At 39.2% G+C, this 20,813-nt stretch overlaps 1 protein-coding gene across 3 annotated transcripts in view; it reads left to right on the plus strand.

Moving 5' to 3' along the window:
* The window catches only part of LOC105927712 (RNA-binding motif, single-stranded-interacting protein 3), a 173,597-nt gene that overhangs the window by 80,894 nt on the left and 71,890 nt on the right, over positions 1-20,813 (plus strand). For all 3 annotated transcript variants that reach the window (XM_036130553.1, XM_036130544.1, XM_036130537.1), the window contains exon 4: positions 941-1,032. In XM_036130553.1, the coding sequence (XP_035986446.1) occupies positions 941-1,032 (92 nt within the window). The remainder of the gene's footprint in view (positions 1-940; positions 1,033-20,813) is intronic.

Consider the following 20,813-nt stretch of genomic DNA (forward strand, 5'->3'; position numbering starts at 1 on the left):
GAAAGACAGGAACAGATGTTACGAGTGGAACGTGTATGTGATAATGTCCAAGAGAGAAATCATCTCAAAGCTCATTCTGAGCACGTTTATATTGAATATTGTAACAAGTGAGACTTTAAACATAAGGATTACTTAATTGTATTCACACTCTGCCCACTCAGAACTGTTGTTCATTCTGAGTGTTTTCTTATGCATTCATGCATGGGCCATAAGTCTCTCATAATCTCTTATGTTCACATTTTCAACACACAAGTGCATGCAATCTGTCAGTAACATTTCAGAAAGACTGAGAACAGCCTGTTTGCCTCCTGACATCGCTTCACAGCTTTCACCCATGTGACCTAGTAAAACAGGACATGCACTATTTCTGAAAGTAGAGATTTATGTGTGTGTTCAGACCTTTTGTCCTCCAGATCTTCCTACAGGGCCCATCCCAGATCCCCAGAGCCCCAGCGTTCGACCAGATGCACGGACACTCACAGAAACAAAACAATGCACTTTGAAACTGAAAATGTGTGACGTGCAGGGACAGTGACATCACGTGGAATGTGATCTGAGATTAATGCTAGAAAATTACATAATGTGATCCTGTTGCAAAACATGGACATGGTTGTACAAAAAGCAGAAACTTCCTGAAACTTGAATCCCTAATCATCAATAGAAGTCTGTTTAGTGTGCTGGATTAAACCTTTAATCGGGCAAGTTGAAACTTTCTGACTTGATTTTGACACATTAAATAGTTTTATTTTGTCCTGAAAACAAAATAGGCTCTGATTCCTGATTAGATAGTAATTACCAGCAAACATATTTCAGAAAACTGCCTGAGCTTTTTGTTTTGTCTTATTTTTTTGTCCTCTTGTCATAACCCTACTTCTGTTTCCTTTATTTTGTTCCATTTTATCTTCGTTCTTACCTCTCTTATTTGGTTTTCTGTTTACAGGCTATGGCTTTGTGGATTTTGACAGCCCTGCGGCAGCCCAGAAGGCGGTGGCCTCACTCAAAGCCAGTGGAGTCCAGGCACAGATGGCAAAAGTAAGCTTCATCTCACCCTGCTCTCTCTGGTCTGATAAACTTCTAGGTGTTGATGTGCTGTTTGGGTATTTGGAAGTTTTGATAAAGCCAGGGAAAGTTAACGTGTATGGATGCAGAAGGTTACCTGAAGGCTACTTAATATTGTAATGAAATAAAGTTCAATAGAAGATATTCATTTCTTTAATGATTTTCGGCCTTACTATGTGTTGCATTTATTTACGTTAGACTGGTGGAGTTCTAACTGAGTCACATATCATATGGTGCTATTGGTAAAGTTAATAATTTATATTTTCACACAGACATTATTAATCAAAAACTCTGCACGATAGAGGAACTGGCAACCATCTTACAAACTTTCTTTTTGTTCCTACATACTCCACCATTTGTACGTAGTATTAATTTTTTTTAATACAAATTCAATGAGAACACATATATTGCATTAGTATGACCCTTAAATATATCCACATTTTGTCAAGGTACAACCACAAACATGCATTTATGTATTTTACACAAAGTGCATACTTCTGAAGTAGAATGAAGGCAATGTTTTTAAAAATGTTCTTTTTACCCGGGATGGAGGTGACATTCCCCATAAACAATCAGTCTTGTCAAACCAGCGGCGGCATCGCTGAACGGCATTCATATATGCAGCTGATCTACGAGTGCTCTTTATCCTCTGCCCCTCAGTGTATTACAGCAGTTAGGCTTGAAAAAATAAATACAAACAAAAAATGTCTGAAGCAACGTAAAAATCATGACGAAATTTTCAACTCCACCATATGGCCAAGTGTATAAACATTGGTCGCACATAGCGCAGCAGTATTCGTCGCACACTGTGATGCGCCGGACATTAATTTTCATGTACACATGCAGGCTCAAAGCCAGACCGCTTATAAATCTCCACTCTGGCCAGAGTTTTTAGGATAATTTGTTTTAAGGGATGTATAATGGCATTTTATGTGTTGCTGAAAGGCATAGCTGCATAGAATTTCTCGTTTTTTCCCATATATCCTGCTACATGTGGACTAGGCCTTACTCATTACAGTAGAAATGAGCAGGAAGTCAAAGGGACAGGTATGAGTCATACCCAGGACATCTGGACAGAGAAGGGCAGACGAAATTAGTGGTTTGGCAAGGCTCGTGTTTATGGAAACACTCCACATCTAAGTCCAGAAATCAGAAACTCAGGTAAATGCCCAACAAGGGCTTCGCAAAACAAATACATTTGCGGGATGTGGTAGTTTCAAGACATGGTCACAGGCGCGAAAAACCACTGTCTCAGTGTTGTAGTACTCGAGTCCGAGACTCGAACTCGAGTCCGAGTCATTAGCTAAATTTAGAGACTCGTGACTTGACTTGGACTTGAGCACTGATGACTCGAACTTGGACTCGGACTCCTACATTCAGATCATTCTGACTCGGAGATTGAGAAAAAGACTCGACTTTTTTTATATCATTAGGCTATAATTTTAATATGTCATTAGAATATTATTTGGTGTATGATTTTAATATCTAAATGTCGTACCGCGCACGTGACGTCACCATCTCATGAGCAACGCCCCTTGCCGCTAAGGAAGGGCAAACAGTGTGAGAGCGCTCGTAGCAACCAGCCATTACACATGCAACATATACAACGATATGACCGACTTTACAGCTGTTAAACTTTCACAAGAGGATGTCTAGGTGCCCATTTTACTGGTAGAACTGTGGAACAACATACCAACGTTCAGCTCAAACGATGGATTGAGTGTCGAGGTCTCGGAAAGACGGGCCGAGTTGATAGAAAGGTAAGTCGATGTTTTTCTTCGGCTCGGCGTTCTTGGCGTCATCAGACGTTTTTTTTTCTGTTTGTAGTCACCGTCCAGGAATCGGTATAAATTTTCCGGCCCGCCGAACAATTTAGTCCAGTCCGGTGGCCAAATGCATTATCATTATCCAACGGCTGTATCTCCTCGCTGCATCGACCGATCCACACCAGATTTGTTGTGAGTCATGGGGGAACGCTGCCGAACGCGTTTGTGGGAATCGCCCGGTGGACGGGCGAGGAAAATGCGTAACAGCATCTGCGGTGGCGGGCGGCCGGTGGTGCGCGAACCCCGCCGCGGCTCCGGGCGGCCGGCGGGCGGGCGGCTCCGGGCGGCCGGCGGGCGGGCGGCTCCGGGCGGCCGGCGGGCGGGCGGCTCCGGGCGGCCGGCGGGCGGGCGGCACCGGGCGGCCGGCGGGCGGGCGGCTCCGCTGGCCGCCCGGAGCCGCGGCGGTGTGCGAACCCCGCCCGCCGGCCGGCACCGCGGCGTTGCGCGAACCCCGCCGGCCGGCCGGAGCCGCGGCGGTGGCCAATAGGCCGGAGTGCGCTTGGCTGCGAGGGCCGATCAACGTCGCTTGCGGCTTTAACATCCTTCATATGCGGCCTATCAGCGTACCTCGAGTCGCTGTTGCGCGTTCCATAACAACAATGTTTAAAAACCATGGTTAGGAGACGTCTTAGACTTGGAAAAAGCAGTAGTTTTACCGAGTAAAACCAGGGTAACTACAGCGAAAGAGTTATTAGTGCAATGGAATGTTACTGCTTCATGTCATACATCACACGTCAATAGTGACTCGACTCGGACTTGACTCGGATGAGTAGTGGACTCGACTCGGACTCGACTCGGATTTTTTTTTTAATGACTTGGACTTGACTCGGACTTGAACACTGGTGACTCGAACCTGGACTCGGACTCGAGGCATAGTGACTTGACTACAACACTGCACTGTCTGAAGCTTTCAGTCTGGCAATGTCTGTCTGCGGTAGTCCAGTATATAAAGGCAGATGAACAGGTGAAGGAGATGAGCTTGATTACGCTGCTCACAGGCAGCTCACAGTTTCATCAGATGATTGTTAATAGCTGTTTTGCAGAAGCAGTGTGGAACTATGCAGGCAGACAGACCAGGACCATGACACTTTCTTCATGCAACTGTTCCACAAATGTCTGATTTGTGGAGGGCTAATGGATGTGTTGACACATTCTCCCACCTTAGCTCTTGATCTCTGCAGCTGCCCTAAAGTTACCTTCTTGGCTGCTAATGAATTTACCAGTCCGCTCAGTTCAGATAGACGATCATGGTAATTTTGCAACTGTCACATGTCGCACGTATAATTTAATTTATTTTTTGCTAAAAAACTAATGAAAACCTTGTATCATTTTCACATCACCATTATGTGCTCAGTTATGTATATGTCTATGACATAAAATCCCAATAAATACATTGACGTTAATGGTTTTAACACAACCAAATGTGAAAGAGTTGAATAGATATTAGTAACTTTGCAAAACACTGCAGAAGACACCTAGAGTGAACAGAGTGGAGAAGACATAGTGTGATATAGGTGGAAGTTAGGTTACTTTATTTTTCTTTCACATAAGTCTTTGCCAGAACATTATCCCCCTTTTAAAAGTGAGGGTATGGTGGAACTGCATCCCGCCTGATAGATGCTGAGCTATGGATATAAAACATTTTCCAATAAGATCCTATTGAAGACTGACATATTCCCTAATGACATACTCAAAGACAATGAATTTTACCCACAAGTCATTAGAATGTCATTAGCAAGACTGACTCGGTCCTGCTAATCATTATGGGCCACTTGAAAAGCATCCGATTATTAAAGAGATATTAAGCCATAAAGATTACAAAGATCTGTCAAACGTCTCTGCCCTAGATATGGTTACATCTGACTTTCGGGTCTGGATGGCTTCCAGATGCAAAGCTGGAGACTTTGAAACAGCAGTTCACTGTGAAATACAGATATCATCGCATTGTTTATGTATGAATATTCAACCACTTAATCATGGTCAGATATTTCACAACGATGATGCACTATATTATTGTAACAAAAGCAAAACCAAGATTGCAAATTCACAATTCACTGGAAATCCTGTATGCAACACATTCACAATTTTAAACTCAAATATAACAATGTAACATTTGACTGCATTGTCCCTGTCAAATAAACCCACATACAAATAAATTGATGATGTTTGAAAATGTTTTGTTTTAGGTATGGCGATTGACTTTTGAGAATTCAAATGTTACATTTAAGATTTTGAATGGTACAGCTAGTTTATAAAAAATGGTGTTTTCACAAAAACTTGTGGTAATGCACAGCTGCTGTACGTAAGTGGTAGGCCTTTGTTGCTGCTGTGATAATGAGGTAGAACCCCATTATGCTTTGGCACTTAATTTACAACATGGTTAAAATGTTACACTCCTTCAAGAAGCACAGGCAGGTTTCAAAACTCTCTATTTTTTTTAAAGATGTGTGAATTATCACACACTACACACTACCAAACTAATCATGACTTCAATATAACCACTTGTAAATGTTCAGTGTTAATTGCTGTTTTCAAATTAGAATTTGCCCATATTTGAGACTAAAATATATTTTAACTACATATATTTTAACCACAGTTGTTTTCATATTTTTGACAACCAGCTGTATCTGAATGAAGCAGTGAGGAATACAGTATAAGGAGTTTGGCCTGATTGAAGGCTATAGGTAGCCACCATTTGGACGTCGACTGATGTTTCCCCAGAACCTGTGATATTTAAAACAATGTAGCATATTGGTATTTTATACTACTACCGGAAACAACTTTGAATAGATCAATAGGTGCAGGAAGGATTTGGGTAGTCCTAGAAAACTGAAATAAGCCTAAATTGTCTGCGACTTTATTGCTGCATACTTCCCTTTTTCTAAGCAGGAGAGTACAATTAAGATGGGCCAGTCTTCAGGCAGCAGGATGCTTCCACCGAATTAAACGGCAGAAAGCTTAAGGGCCACCTTTGCCATTTCTTTTCTATTAACCCAATTTTCATTAGGCTTCAGATTTAGGAGTGCAGACATTAGCAGCAGTAGGGTTGTGATGTGCTTAGCTGGTCTTCCAGAAAGAAGACCCCTCTGCGCCTAAGGGATTAGGTTTTCTAGATAGATAGAATTTGAGGGGGGTTGGGGGGGTTATTCCAATTCACATATATCATTAAACCCTCTTACAAATACAGTTAGTGTCTTACATATACCATTAAACTCTTAAAATGTAGCTCCATAAATTTGACAAATGACAGAACAAGAATACTTGTAAATATAAGAGGGTTTGATGGTGAATGTGAGAGTGATAGTGGTCTGTGTGAGTAAGAATACATGAATGTGTGAGAGAACTTGATTGAAACGGAAGTGAGCTTGAATTCTCAGTTTCTGATTGGATCCCTTTAATAAAGAAGGTTAAGGCAGGTTTTCATGGGCGCCATATCCTGCTTGAGCTTTTTAAGAGAAAATGGTTGAGAGGGAGTGACTCACAGAGGTAATTTATATTTGAAATAATATTGTAAATGCTCCTACAATAGTATCAGCCAGGTGCACTGTTAGACTCGGGCTTCCACGGATGTCTTCTGAACAGCCCTGAATCTTAGAAAACCAACATTTAGATGCATTAAGCCCCAAAATGACATCAGAGTTAATATTTGGATTTAAAAACAAATGGATTTCTTTATACTGTTTTTTTATATAATCCTCGACTACTCAAGCATAATCTGACAATGAGTCGAAACAAAAAGAAGACAGAAAAAAGGGTTATTTGTGCAACGTCAGCGCAGCTACGTGTAGACAGGCACCGCAGGCAGGAACGCACTGCATGTCCAGGCCTTATTACTCGAACCCTTTTGCAACCGGGACACGGCTCATTTCGCTGCAGTATAGCAGCAGAGCCAAGCGCATAGTTGGAGCCCGGTGCGTGGCGCGCAGAAAACAGGTGGAAGCAGGAAAGACCAGGCTAAAGTTAACAGCAAAACCTGAATGTTGACTTGGAATGGGTTGATTGTAAGTTACAGCTAATTAATTATATGCACCTAGCGAGACATGAGGTGGATGTTTCCTCTGAGCATCACCAGGGCCCTCATACGGCACAGAGAGCAGAGGGACTTCAAGCTGGATTTGGTCTTCAGCTTCAAGATGGATTTGCATCATGATGTGAAAAATATCAGGTCCTTGTTCCAGTGAAAATCAGTATTTTAAGTATTTATTCCTAAAATAGCTAATTTGGATTACCACATTGCTTCTCATTGCTGCAGCCGGTCCAGATCTACATGTACATAAAAAAAAGTGTTTCTCAATAAACTGGGAAATATAACCACATAAATCTCTTGGTTGTTTAATGGTGCAGTATTAAAAATAAATAAATCATAGCAAGTAAATACAAAGTTCAGTTTTCAAATGAAGGTTTTTATTATTAAGGGAGGGAAAAAAATCCAAAACTTATATCTGACAAAGTGATTGCACCCGTTCACCTTCTCTAGCCACACTCAGGCCTGGTTACTGCCACACTTCTTCACAAAGATACTTAAAAACCAGACATCATGGTAACATTCAAAGATATTCAGGATTCAATGAGGAAAAAAAGTAATTAAGATCTATCAGTATAGAAAGCTTTGGGACTCCAGAAAACCACAGTGAGAGCCATCATGCACAAATGGTGAGAACATGGAACAGTGGGGAACCTCTCCAGGAGTGATCGTCTGACCAAAATTATTCCAGCAGCAATGACTCATCCAGCAACAGTAAAATCATAGCAACAGTAAAATATGGTGGTGACAATGTGATGGTCGGGACTGTTTTGCTGCCGAAGAACCCGAAAGACCTGCTGTGATCAATGGAAACATGAATTTTACTGTCTACAAAGAAATACCGAGGAAAGGTCCAGCCATTTGTTTGTGACCTCAAGCTGAAACCAACTAGCGTTCTGCAGCAGAACAATGATCCAAAACACACCAGCAAGTCCACCTCTAAATGTCTGAAGAAAAACAAAGTTGAGTGGCCTAGTTAAAGTCCTGACCTGAATTCTATTGAGTTGCTGTGGCATGACCTTAAAAAGGCCATTCATGCTGGAAAGCCCTCCAATGTGGCTGAATTTCTGCAAAAATTAGCCGGCCAAAGTTCATCCTCCTGTAAAAGACTCATTGCAAGTTATTGCCAACGCTTGACTGCAGCTGTTGCCGCTAAGAGCTGTACAACCAGTTATTACGTTAAGGGGGCAATAGCTTTTTCAGGGCAATGTAGGTTTGAATTTTTCAAACCTACATTGCCCTGAAAAAACACTTTATTTTTAAAAAAGCATTTTGTGTTTGATTGTGTTGTCTTTGACTAATATTGACATTTTTTGATGTTCTAAAACACTTGAGTGTCACAAACATGCAAAACAATAAGAAACCAGGAAGGGGGCAAACACTTTTTAAACACCACTGTGCTTTATTTATATTTTTAATAATCCATGTAATCTTTAATATGTAAATAAACAAATTAAACAAGGCTGTGATTTTACTTAAAGTAAACCATACATACCATTTTATGAAAACAGTATTAACAACTGAATTAATAATACTGATAATCTGAAAAAAGATGAGAGTACAGGAAAGCTCCAGGATGAGGCTCTGTTATATTTTAAACCCCCAGAGGTTAACATTCAAATCTCTACAGAAATTAGTAAATAGTAAACACTGCATTAACGGCTGGCATGTTCAGTGAAGAACAACAGACATTGTTGTAAAATGTTTTATTTAATATTTTTGGGCAGGACAAAAAAGGTTTCCTCATAATTAGAATGAAGGTCTTGAAAGATGCAATAAAATAGGACTGGTTCAGAACAGAACAAAACATTTTTAGAGAATCAATTTGAATGTTTCGAAAGCATGATTAAAATAAATAAATATGTTTTTAAGATATTACTGTTTGACTAAGATTTAAGAAAATACACTTTATACCAGTTTACTTTTAATAAATCACAGCCATGAAGTCACAGGAGTGAAACACTTTGACAAAAGTGTAAAATCTGAAAGGTCATTTATATGTTTATTAGACAGGAAGCACATTTATTTGCCCCTTACTAAACATAGTGTCTCTGTTTCATAAAAACTTTTGTCAGATTGAGCAGAAATTAAAATGTCTTTACATATCCCCAAAAGCTGCCATTATCTTCTCCAGAAAAACTTTTTTTCCTCATTTGTAAACTCTTTCCCGCTTCATCTTTCACTTTACCTACTAACAACAAAATTAAAACCAGGTAAAGTTATTGTAAACCGTTTTATTTGAGACACAATAATTTACATGTAAATTATTACCCAGTCAGGACAGAGATCTGATACAGGGCCAGGATGATTTTCATTAATTTGAAACGAGGCAGATGGCTCATGGAAATTAAACAATTTTGGGCCTGGGCCCCCGATGTCTCCAGTCCCGAAAAACGTGCCTGGCTGTCTTACAAAAAAAAATTAAAATAAAAACATTAAGCAAGTGATGCTGTGTGTAGGGGTTTTTATTATACAGTAGTAATGTAGATGGGCATGTGATTATTTTGAGAGCTGGCAACCAATTAGACAATGGGAATTTGAACAGTATTCCTGTTTAATCAAAGTAACTTCTCTTGAAACAACATGGCAATTCTCATTGTATTAAAGTTTGATTGTTTATGTGAGAGAGTTTGATGGTAAATTTGAGGGAATTTGATGGTAGATTTGAGGGAGTCCACTTGTGAAAGTAAACCTGTTGGGCTCTGTTTGGCTTTAAGAAAGCAATTCTTAGTGCTACACAACCAGACAGGATGCATTAAAAAAAATACAAAAAGTAAAAGGATAAAAAGATTTATCTTACACAGACACAGTACTTAAAGCTGGCTTGGATCTCATTTTGAAGGAGAAATGATCCCGCTTGCTTGACACATCTGGGTAAAAGAAATCAATGTCAGATAAAAGCAATCAGTTCACATTCACTTCTAGGTTGGATTGAGCTCAAGACTTTCTGAGACTATTACGGCGGTCAGTTGCGGATTATCTTTGTTGAATTTAATATATTGCTGGAAAGTGAATGTTGGACCTAACCTTTTCTGTAGATTTCATCAGTATTTTTATCCATCCAGCATTCTGTTCTTTAGCTCCAATCACAAAAAAATATTTATTTAAAAAATAAATAAAAAATAATTCCCAAAAGAAATATGCTACCATCAACATTTGTGACTGGAAGGATAATTATAATGAGGACTTACTCAGGATGTACTGCCCACATATGGAGATGGAGTTCGTGGCCAGAAAGGCAAATATTTGTTAGATCACATTAGAAGTCTTTCTGGATGCTTGCAGAAACACAAATCAGTCCAAAAACCTGGTTTGGCGTGCCGTCATGTGCGTCTCAGGACTCCAGGAGATGACAACCGATCGAGCTCTTTGGAGACGTCACACACTTGATAAAACATTTTTTAGATATGTGTAACTAAAATTGATCGACAATGCTGCACAAAAAAAACAAGAAAAGGGAAAGAAAAGATGCAAGAAGCCAAAAGAAAATCAGGTAAATAAACATTCCAGATTTTAGTTTGAAGTAGATTTTGTGGGTTAGGGGCCCCTGAAAAGAAATCCACTAAATTGAGGACATGACCTCTAGAAGTGTAGCCCCTATAAGACAGGTCATCTTGCCTATTGTTGTACCTTTGCTGTTTTTGTTGGGGGGGGGGGGGGGTCAGTCATGATATATGTCAATTTGTACCTGCAAGGGATTATTAACCACCTAAAAAGTAAAGAATATTAATAAGACATAATAAATAACTATAAACTTGTACAGAAATTGGGTGGGCTAAGACCATAAATAATTTAAAATAGCAGTAAGAGTAACATGCATTCAATTCTAAATTGGATAGATAGGCATTACACAAACTAAGATTGGTGTGATGTGAATTTGCTTTCTGGTCCTCATCAGCATTCAGTGTATGAACCATGAAGGAGCTCTAATGACGCTAAAGTTCTTTTAGGACAACCAGAAAGTAGAGCAATACAATAATCTATTCCACAAGTTATAAAAGCATGAAACTGAGGTTTCTGCACTGTAAGATACATTGTTGCACTCTGGCAATGTTCTTCATGTGATAAACTGATTTTTTTCTTGCATTTTAAATTTCATTTGTGAAACTTAATTTTATTATGCCAACGGTTTTGACTTTTGACTGAAGGACTTCTTGCCAGTGTTTGAAGCTGAATTGTGAGTTTCTCTCTCTCTGACATTCTGTGCCAGTAACTAAACTTAGAGTTTAGTCTTGATTGAGCTGAAGGAAATTCTTTGCCAACCATTTGCTTAATATATACAGTCAACCTCTGACCACTGACAGCAAGCAAGGTGGGTGAAGTGTCAGAGCGGGGGTTCGGACAATCCACTGATTACAGGATGAACTCCTGGCTGATCTAATATTTTCTGTTACCTGTGATATGGCCAATAAATTCTTCACACATACGGTTCAGAAACATACTGGTGGAAACTGTGGGAGCTGGTTTGGTTAATCTAATTAACAGTAAGCTTGGATTGTTTTCATGATCAGATATGTTATGATAATTTTGATCAAAATGCATATTGTTTTCACCTGCTGGAAAAATACAGATGCATAAACATGCCATAATGTGTCACTATTATTGCAACGTTTTGTAACCATCCAGGCATACTATTAAAACACTTACACAAGGTAAAAAAGGTTGAAATTCAGTCGTACTGAATCTGATGAACTTGTCTTTTAGCTTTGCTTTAAGCTTTCTGGTATTTTTGCATAATTTGCACCATGTTTTGACCTTCCAATTTTTCTTATTCTAAGTCTAAGCTTAGACTACACCACTTTTTGATCTGGCATTTCTCTTTGGTCTGAAGGTTGAAAAGGTAAATAGGTCTAATCCAAGGCTATGTATTCAATCTGCTTAACATTGATTCATGCCAGACTGAGGCATACATTAACTTATGACTTGTGTCCCACATATTTTTCGCAACAAAGAGAAATAAACATAAGCGTAGCACTTTTTTTTTTCGCGTATCAGAGTTAAACTGCCAAAGATAACCAAAGTATTTAAAACTGTGCCTTTCAGTGGCGTTTGGATCTTCAAGGAAAGAAGAAGAAGAAGATAAACACAGATTTTAACTTTTGTCACCAACATTTTCAAGTAGCCAAACTATAATAACTTAATTTGACAGTTGTTGAGAAGGTGCTAAAACATCAGCAAGGAAGTTGAGCCATTAGTTTTGCTCTGACAGTAGGGAAATCTGAGATAGGATTTAAATTACCAAATTCTAACTGAAAAATCTATGCGGTTTATCAAAGATCACGTGATGTATGCTGGAGATAAGTGCTGCCTGAGTGGCTGAATTAATGGCTGTTTACCTCACAGTGTAAGCAGGCTGAAAATCTATCTGGCAACTTCAAAGTTAACCGCAATTAGAGTGACTTCCTGACAGCGCCCATGAATTAATTAGAACTCAGCCAAAGCAAGATTAGATCTGCGTGCATGCAGATGTGTTCATTGTGAGAAGCCTTTACCCATGAAGCTCTGTAGCTTCTTTGTGGCAGGTGTGTGTTTTGGTTGTGGAATAAAAGGGGCTTGAAGAAAACACCACGAGACACAGCGGTGGGTAAAAGAAAAACTGTGTAGTGTGTGTTTGTGTGTCCTGTAGTTGCTTCCCAAGTCTTCTCGGTAATTACTGTTGACCTGAAAGATGATTACTGCTACAGCTGTAGCCTGTCTCTCCTCTGCCAGCTCACTCAGAAATAGTATTTCTCTCTGCTTGTCTTCCCTTTTTGTCTCTTTGTGTTGTTTCCCCGTGAAATGTTTAAAGTTCAACCTTAGACTTATGTTTCATTCTTGGATGATTTTTTTTTTCTTCTTTTCTCAGTAATTCTTGTGGATTTTTGTCATAAATTTTCCTTTTTTCTCTGCTAGATTTAGCAAAGAGATAAACAAGGAACTAGTTTTGACATGTGTGAAAGGAATGTGTAATCCTGTAAAAACAAATATTGGTAAAATGATCAGTGGTGGCAACGTTTTGGGCTCTAGTTAAATTCAAATCGGATCATTGCATGTTTTTTTTCTCGACACAGCAGCGCACATGCAATAAAGCTCATAATAAATCTCACTATGTTTCTGTGTGTGTGTGTGTGTGTGTGTGTGTGTGTGTGTGTGTGTGTGTGTGTGTGTGTGTGTGTGTGTGTGTGTGTGTGTGTGTGTGTGTGTGTGTGTGTGTGTGTGTGTGTGTGTATACGATAACATGACCACAAGGCCAAGGTCACTATGTTAATTGGAGAGATGGTGCCACTGGCACTGACACTTCACACCTCCCTCCATTAGTCTCTCTATTTCTTCTTCTCCCCTCTATTTTGTCCTTGACTCCTCCTGTCTTTTTTTGCACATCTCATGTGTCTGGGTTTTTTTCTTCTTGCCCTCTCCTCTTTCCCTTTTTATGCCACTTTGTCTAACCCTTCCAATCTGCATTGTCCCCTGATTCGTCCCTTCTTTACTTTCCATCCATTTGTGTGTGTGTGTGTGTGTGTGTGTGTGTGTGTGTGTGTGTTGCTGTACCTCCTGCATTACTTCCTGCAGGGACAGGCAGTGATGAGTGTAAGGGAGGAGGTGAGTTAACTGTTATAATAAAGAATACTTGGTATAGTATAGGGCTGGGCAACGATTAAAATATTTAATCGCGATTAATCGCATAATTTGCCTGATTAATCATGATTAATCGCATTGTATTTACAAACTCCAAGAATGAATTCAAAAGTAGTGTAAAGAGCACTTTTATTTTAATGTTCTGCTGCCATATGAACAAAAGTGTTGTAACATTTGTAGCACTTATCAGTAACACATATTTAGTGTAAAGCTCAACTTAAACATGTAAAACAAAAAATAGCAATAATAATAAATTAAAGCTTATTGCCACTGACAGGGAATTCTCTTTATGGGGAAAAAAATCTACCAAAAACAGGCAATTTCTGAGGTAACAGCAGGGAGCAGCATTACCATTTTATGTTCAATACCAAAGTTTAACTTGGCAGTGGTTACAACTAACTTGTTTCTGTCATATTCCATGCTGGAAGAACTTTAAACTGAAATGCTTGCTAACTCGATATGCTTGCGTTTATTTGAAGTTGACACGCGTTTTTTTGTTGTTGCTTTCTCGCGTGCATATAGTGAATGGCAGGGAAAAACAGGCAAAAACACATGGATACTTTGAAGCGAGAAGCGACTTCACCGACGGCGTTGATGCAGACTCCGCTCCGCTCCGCACAAAACTTGTTCCGTTCGCCAACTCACCGCCTCGCCTAAGCAAATTCCTGCGGGAAACACCGCCTTCCGCATGTCGGCTTTGTTTTTTCCGCGTTTTCCTTTAACCAGCCAGCACCTTTCTTCTTCCTACTTGAATCCGAGGCTGGGCTGACAGCGAGGTTATTGGCGCATTATAGCCACCTACTGTTCTGATTCAAACCCCTACACTGCAGCAACAGACCTTCACAAAATAAAAGCATGTGAGCAACATGCGTTAACGCGTGTTAAAGTAAATATCGCCGTTAATAGTCTAATGGATTAACGCGAAATTAACGCAATAACTTGCCCAGCCCTAGTATAGTTATAAGACACATTTAAGAAAACTCTAAGACTAAGAAAATTATATGTTGATTTTATGGATATTCTTTGACACAAGCCTCATAATTATGAAACATTCAGACTAGAATGTTTTACAATAAGAATGCTTTTTTAGAATGCTTTTAGAATGCTTTTGTGAGTTAAGTTGCACTTAACTCACAAAAGCAAAGACTTCAGACTTGACTTGACTCGTGCTCTAAAGACTCAAATCATAATGTTGACTTGAGACTTGAATCTTATGAATCAGATGATCATAAAGGAAAGTATGCTGGTTGGTGTAGATTATTTGAATAAATGAGTAATGCTGTCCCATTAGTATACCAAAGACTGGTTTTGGGTAACGTCACACACCATACATGAAGGGTTCTTTGTAATGTTTGTCACTAGTAAAATTAGTTAACATTAGCTTTTGAGTGTGTCAGCCTACTTGATACCATCATCGTACGAGTATTTATTGGAAATTAACTTGAAGACAACTGTTCTGATGGAGAAGGGCATATTCTACTATAAAAGAGATTACCTACGAATGTTCTTGCAGCATCATGATAATGACTACAAAGATTTTTTTCAAACTGACTGAATCATTTCAAAGAGAGCGTACATAAATAACTTACTGCAGACATCTTACTCTCTCGCTATAAAGCTAGTGTTTTCAAATACATTTTCACTTCTTAAAGTAAAAGCAGTTTCTGCTTAATTCATTTAAAAATGTGTTAATCACACCGGTACTGCTTTTGTAGACATTGATATGTTTTTATATTTAAGTGGGGTAAATACAGTATATCTTCTAAACTTTCTAAATAATTAACAGCAGGTCATACTTCTTTAAATGTCGTATTAAATGTGTTCTGGAAAATATAAATATGGTATATGGTCATGTGTTGAGTTGTAATGATTTGAGTTTATAGGCTACAGCTATTCTCTGTGTTAGGCAGACCAATATATCTGATGTCAGAATGTTACATTCAGCCTTTGGAGGCTGAATTCAGCACTTTGAATTATCTTGTTACCAAAAATAGCTTTTTAAATAAACATGCATTGGCTTGCCATGCTTGATACTATATAACTATATATATATATATATATATATATATATATATATATATATGTGTATATATATATATATATATATATATATATATACTGGGCCGGATTTTAGCAGGGGCTTACCGGGGCTGCAGCCCAGGGCCCCGGCATTTCGGGGGCCCCGAAGGATGTTTTCTATTTTTGTGAATGGATAGTCGGTACGCGCACCGCCGGCTGGCCGGCGGGCGGGGTATGCGCACCGCCGGCCGGCACCGCCAGCCGGCACCGCAGCAGCTCTTGGCTGCGCAAACCCCGCCCGCCGGCCGGCCGGCAGTGCGCGATCCTCGCCGGCCGGCCGGTCGGCGGTGCGCGGACCCCGCCCACCGGCCGGCACCGCAGCGGCGCTTGGCTGCGAATGCCGATCAACGCCGCTTGCGGCTTTAACATCCTTCATATGCGGCCTATCAGCGTACCTCGAGTCGCTGTTGCACGTTCCATAACAACAATGTTTAAAAACCATGGTTAGGAGACGTCTTAGACTTAGAAAAAGCAGTCGTTTTATTGAGTTAAACCAAGGGTAACGTACAGCAAAAGAGTGGAGGAAAACGCATATTTGCCCAACTTGTACCACGTGATATGACGTCACGTTTTAAAATAACTTGCTCGCGGAACACCGTTTGTTCTGGCAAACGTCCATCTTGAATGTTTGCTTGTTATTGGTCCACTTTTGACTCATCTTACGCATTGGGGAGGAGGAGCATCAAGGGAAACCTCCAGCAAAAAAATCCAGAAAAGTGGGCAACTTTTCAAATTTCATATCAGACTAAGGCTTAAACGTCTGATAACCCTTTCACTCATTACTGAAAGGGCTTGGTGTTACTGGTTAGGGCAGTGGTGTCCAAACTTTTTGACATGAGGGTTAATATTATGTTAAAACAACTTTGGGGCTGTAAAATAATTTTGAAAACAAACTTGGTCTTTTTTAAAGTTTATCTGCTAAATGAAAGTAAAAATTTAAATGAGTGTAGATACAAAACAAAGATTGTGCATGTCTGCATTATAAGACAGGCTCAAAGTTTCAAACTTTTCAGGGTTGAGTATTGTTTTCTTATTTGGTTTGCGTTTGAGTAAATGTAGGTCGTGTTTGTGGTTCAAGTTCCTACAAAGAAGTTGAATGCAAAAGTGTCATTAATAAATGGAAATCTGTATTTTGTTCTTCATATTTTTCAAGATGTTCTCTGTACAAACCTTGGTCTAGAACATGATAAATTGTTCATTTGCACCCACCTCTGCTTTTATTGAGAACCGGGGGCTGTAAAAAATCCTTCAGAGGGCATATATATATATATATATATATATATATATATGACTCTAGCCCAGGGGCCCCCATCCTGACTCCAGCCCAGGGGCCCCCATCCTCCTAAATCCGGCCCTGTATATATATATATATATATATATATGTATGTATGTATGTATGTATGTATGTATGTATATATATATATATATATATATATATATATATATATATATATATATATATATATATATATATATATATATATATATATATATATATATATATAAGAGAGAGAGAGAGAGAGAGAGAGAGAGAGAGAGAGAGAGAGAGAGAGAGAGAGAGATTTTTTTTAAATAAAATCTTATTTATTTATTCATGTCAAAGCACTTTACAGGGTCAAATTCAATTAAATCATACAGATTGGTCAAAAAGTTTCCTATCTAAGGAAACCCAGCAGAATGCATGGAGTCTTGACAAGCAGCATTCACTCCTCCTGAAAGTCTGCATTGTCGATGGCTTTGCAGCAATCCCTCATACTGAGCATGCATGAAGTGACAGTGGAGATGAAAACTCCCCTTTAAAAGGGAGGAGAACCTGTTAAAGGTGAGTTTGTGAAATGTCATCTGCCTCAACCGACTGAGGGTTAGAGAAGACAGAGCAGAGACACATCATGCAATGAAGCACACATTGATCCAGGAATCCTTTCTATGTTATATGATAATGGCAGAGGATCTGCCTCCCCTGGATGGTGTCACAGCTAATAGAACCCACTATGAAGAGACAAAAGACAGCGAGAACATAAAGTTACAAATTGAAATAACAACAAACAATGCAAATTGGAGAACAGTAGGAGAACTCAGCAGAATGAGAGAAATAGACTTTCATGTCATGCAGCAGCCTAAACCTACAGCAGCATAACTACAGAGATGGTAGAGAATCTCTAAGACAAGGAAACAATTCTTATGCAAAGGTTGGTGGATGAGCCTGTGGCCACTGTGGAAACCTGAGAAAAGGCAGGCTTGTGTTTCAGAACGGATTCCAAATGCAAGCAGAGCAGAAGGAGGTTCTTGTAAATGCAACAGAGTTTGTTAGTGAGCGCGGCAGGCAGAACAGTGTTGCAGATAGAGAAGTTGCTGTGGATGACCGTGAAAGGTCTTTCCCGAAGTGAACGCTGACGGGCAGGTTAGCTTATAGCAATCTGTAGTTGCCATGGGGACCAGCAGGAGGCACAGAGAACACGGAAGTTAAGCTTGAGGGAAGTGATAAGGCTAACATGAGAAATAAGCTCTGGAACTAGGCAAAACCAAGGTTCAGGGTTACTTTATTAGTGCCCACAGGTGAATTTGTTTTCCAGTGTTCACACATTCGTCCAAACATCTTAACCAGAACCATTCAAATAAATGTAATAGTGCTCAAAGGGCTCCTGGCTTCACAACTCATATCAAAGCAGGACACAAAAGAGGAAAGCAAGACGGAAAAAAAAGTAGGATAAATACACAAGAAATTCACTTTGTTTTTATTTTAACAATGGGTAAAAACCACATCTGTTAAAGCTATTAAAATCCATAGAGACGTGACAGCATTATTTCAGCTTGTTCAGTAACAACAGTCGTAACAAAGCTGTTTTTTGAAAAGGCTGGTCCTACCTTTAGGGACTAAGAATCTTCTTTCAGAGGGAAGTAGCTAAAACTCCCTGTGCTGGGGATGAAAGTCGTAATTTAAAACAGAAATGGCTATCCGCTGTACCTGCTTGCTGTACAGGGATGTGACTGATTGCTGGCGCTCACCAATCAGTCTACATGACAGTTTCACAACCTGCTGAACGAAAGGCCTCTCTTTCAGAGTTATAGGACCAAACCATGTCACCAAAAAAAAATTATAAAACAGATTTGATAAAAGCATGATAAAAAAAGGGCCATTATGCTTTGGTCAATTTTAAAATGGCAGGGTTTCGTCAAGGAGAAGAGGCGCTGATGTGACTTCATGCATGCAATTTTGTCATCTAAAATAATCCTAAGGTATTTGTTAGAATGCACACTGTTGAAGGTCTGATCTTCGATAGAGGTGGCTTTGTGCTTGTGATGTTTTCTCTTAAAATCTAAAAATAATCATATCTTTAGTCTAATCTTATCTTGGGCTTGCTTCTCTTCAGAACAGTCAAGTAGGTGGGCAACAGACACACACAGTTATGATCAACAGAGCCCAATGGAGGGAGTGGGACAGCTTTATAAGCATATTTCACTGATCTGTAACACAGATCTAGTGTCTTGTCATGCATGGGACATAGTGATAAAAGTTTTTAAATGTCTTTTAAGTGAGACATAAATAAAATAGCCCAAAAACGTTGGTGTATATTATGTGGATGGGCTCCAGTCTCTACACTACATCGAAGATGGTGCAAGAAAATGAGCTCGGGCTTGACTCTACCAAGTAGCCTAAGCATTAGACGAAGACTGGCCGTGCAGCCCATGAGAACCCAACAGCCAGATGAGGGACGTGCTGACGGGTGTGCAGACAGCAGCCACTCCATCCAACAGGGATCCTCTGTTCAGGAAAGATCTCAAACACAATCTCACACCCACACAACAGGGATCATGATAAAAATGACAAAGGAATCTATTTGTGCAAACTGAGAACAATCTGAGATTGTTTTTTTTTTATAACAGCTTGTTTGCAGCTACTTGTTGCAAAACCCTTATCGTTAACTTTATTCAATATTTCGTAAAGAGTGTTCTTTTTTTTTTGCAAATGCGTGCAAAGCATAAAGAAAACCCAAAAGCTTTGCACAAAGATATAAGCTGAGAGCTGTATAGTAAATTAACATCTTATCATCTGAAAGATTCAGGTTTGACACCAACAGTCACTCACGCGACTGTACTCAATCACACAAACACTGGATTCATTCCTTTGAACAACTATCAATATACTACACTAAACTCTAAATTATTAGCTGCATTTTCTCTGCTCTCTCTGCTTTCCTGGTTCCCTTTGTACCAACGTGTCTGTTTGTTTAAAACTGAACAACCTGTAACATAGCCCAACATAAAACAAAGATGAGGAGAACCAAAATGTAGGGATGGAGGCATAAATGGAGGGATCCTATATGGAAGAAACAAGATTGAATTAAATCTAATTTGGCCTGAACGTGCACTACCATCAGCTGCTCTGCAATCGCATTAACCTTGCATTAGCAGCCCTGTACTGTGTGTGTAGGGATGCATTTGTCTTTTGTTGTCAGTGACTGGAGGATTATAGTTTGGAGAAAGATGAAGGAATTAAGTAGTGAGAAATGACAGCTACAATTTATGACCTTCTGTTGTTGCTCTTCACATTTTGTTTCCAATCCAGTGAAAGGATGTTTTTTCTTTTTTTTTTGGTTTTGACTGAATGCACCAAACAAAGAAGATAACAAAAATAGATGATCATCATTAATCCCAATGAACAAATTAGCTAAATGTTGCTTTATTTCAGAGCCTTGGCCATTTTACACCCTTCCTTTTGCTTACTGGTAATTTATCCTGTTATTTTGTATTTGTGTAGTTCTAGTCTTTTCATACATTACTTTTTCAGGAATGAACCTAAGCTGCCAAGGATGGTCTGATTATTACAAAACATGTGTACATTTCTACTCACATTAGGATGTTTGGGATCTGCTCATATATAAATATGAAAATATACCAAGCAGGCTTATTGAAACATAGGGAAAACATGCTAACATTAACCTAGCAAAAGACTTGTTGTGTCTGTTTTAGCGACATGTAAAGATGTAAAGATATCAGGCAGCAAGAACAAAAGTTAATACAATAAAAATATTGCTGCAAAATAAATAGAAAAAATAAATAACACAAATCTGTCCATACAACATAATGTATGCAGATGCTTGAAAAGGAGTGGGAATAAGTAAAACTTATTGTATCCAACCCCAAAAAATAATACAATCACAAGTCAATAAAAAGCTGCGTCCTTATTCCTAGTATTATATGCACATGTG

This window comes from Fundulus heteroclitus, chromosome 3 (assembly GCF_011125445.2).
Source record: "Fundulus heteroclitus isolate FHET01 chromosome 3, MU-UCD_Fhet_4.1, whole genome shotgun sequence".
Classification (NCBI taxonomy): Eukaryota; Metazoa; Chordata; class Actinopteri; order Cyprinodontiformes; family Fundulidae; genus Fundulus; species Fundulus heteroclitus.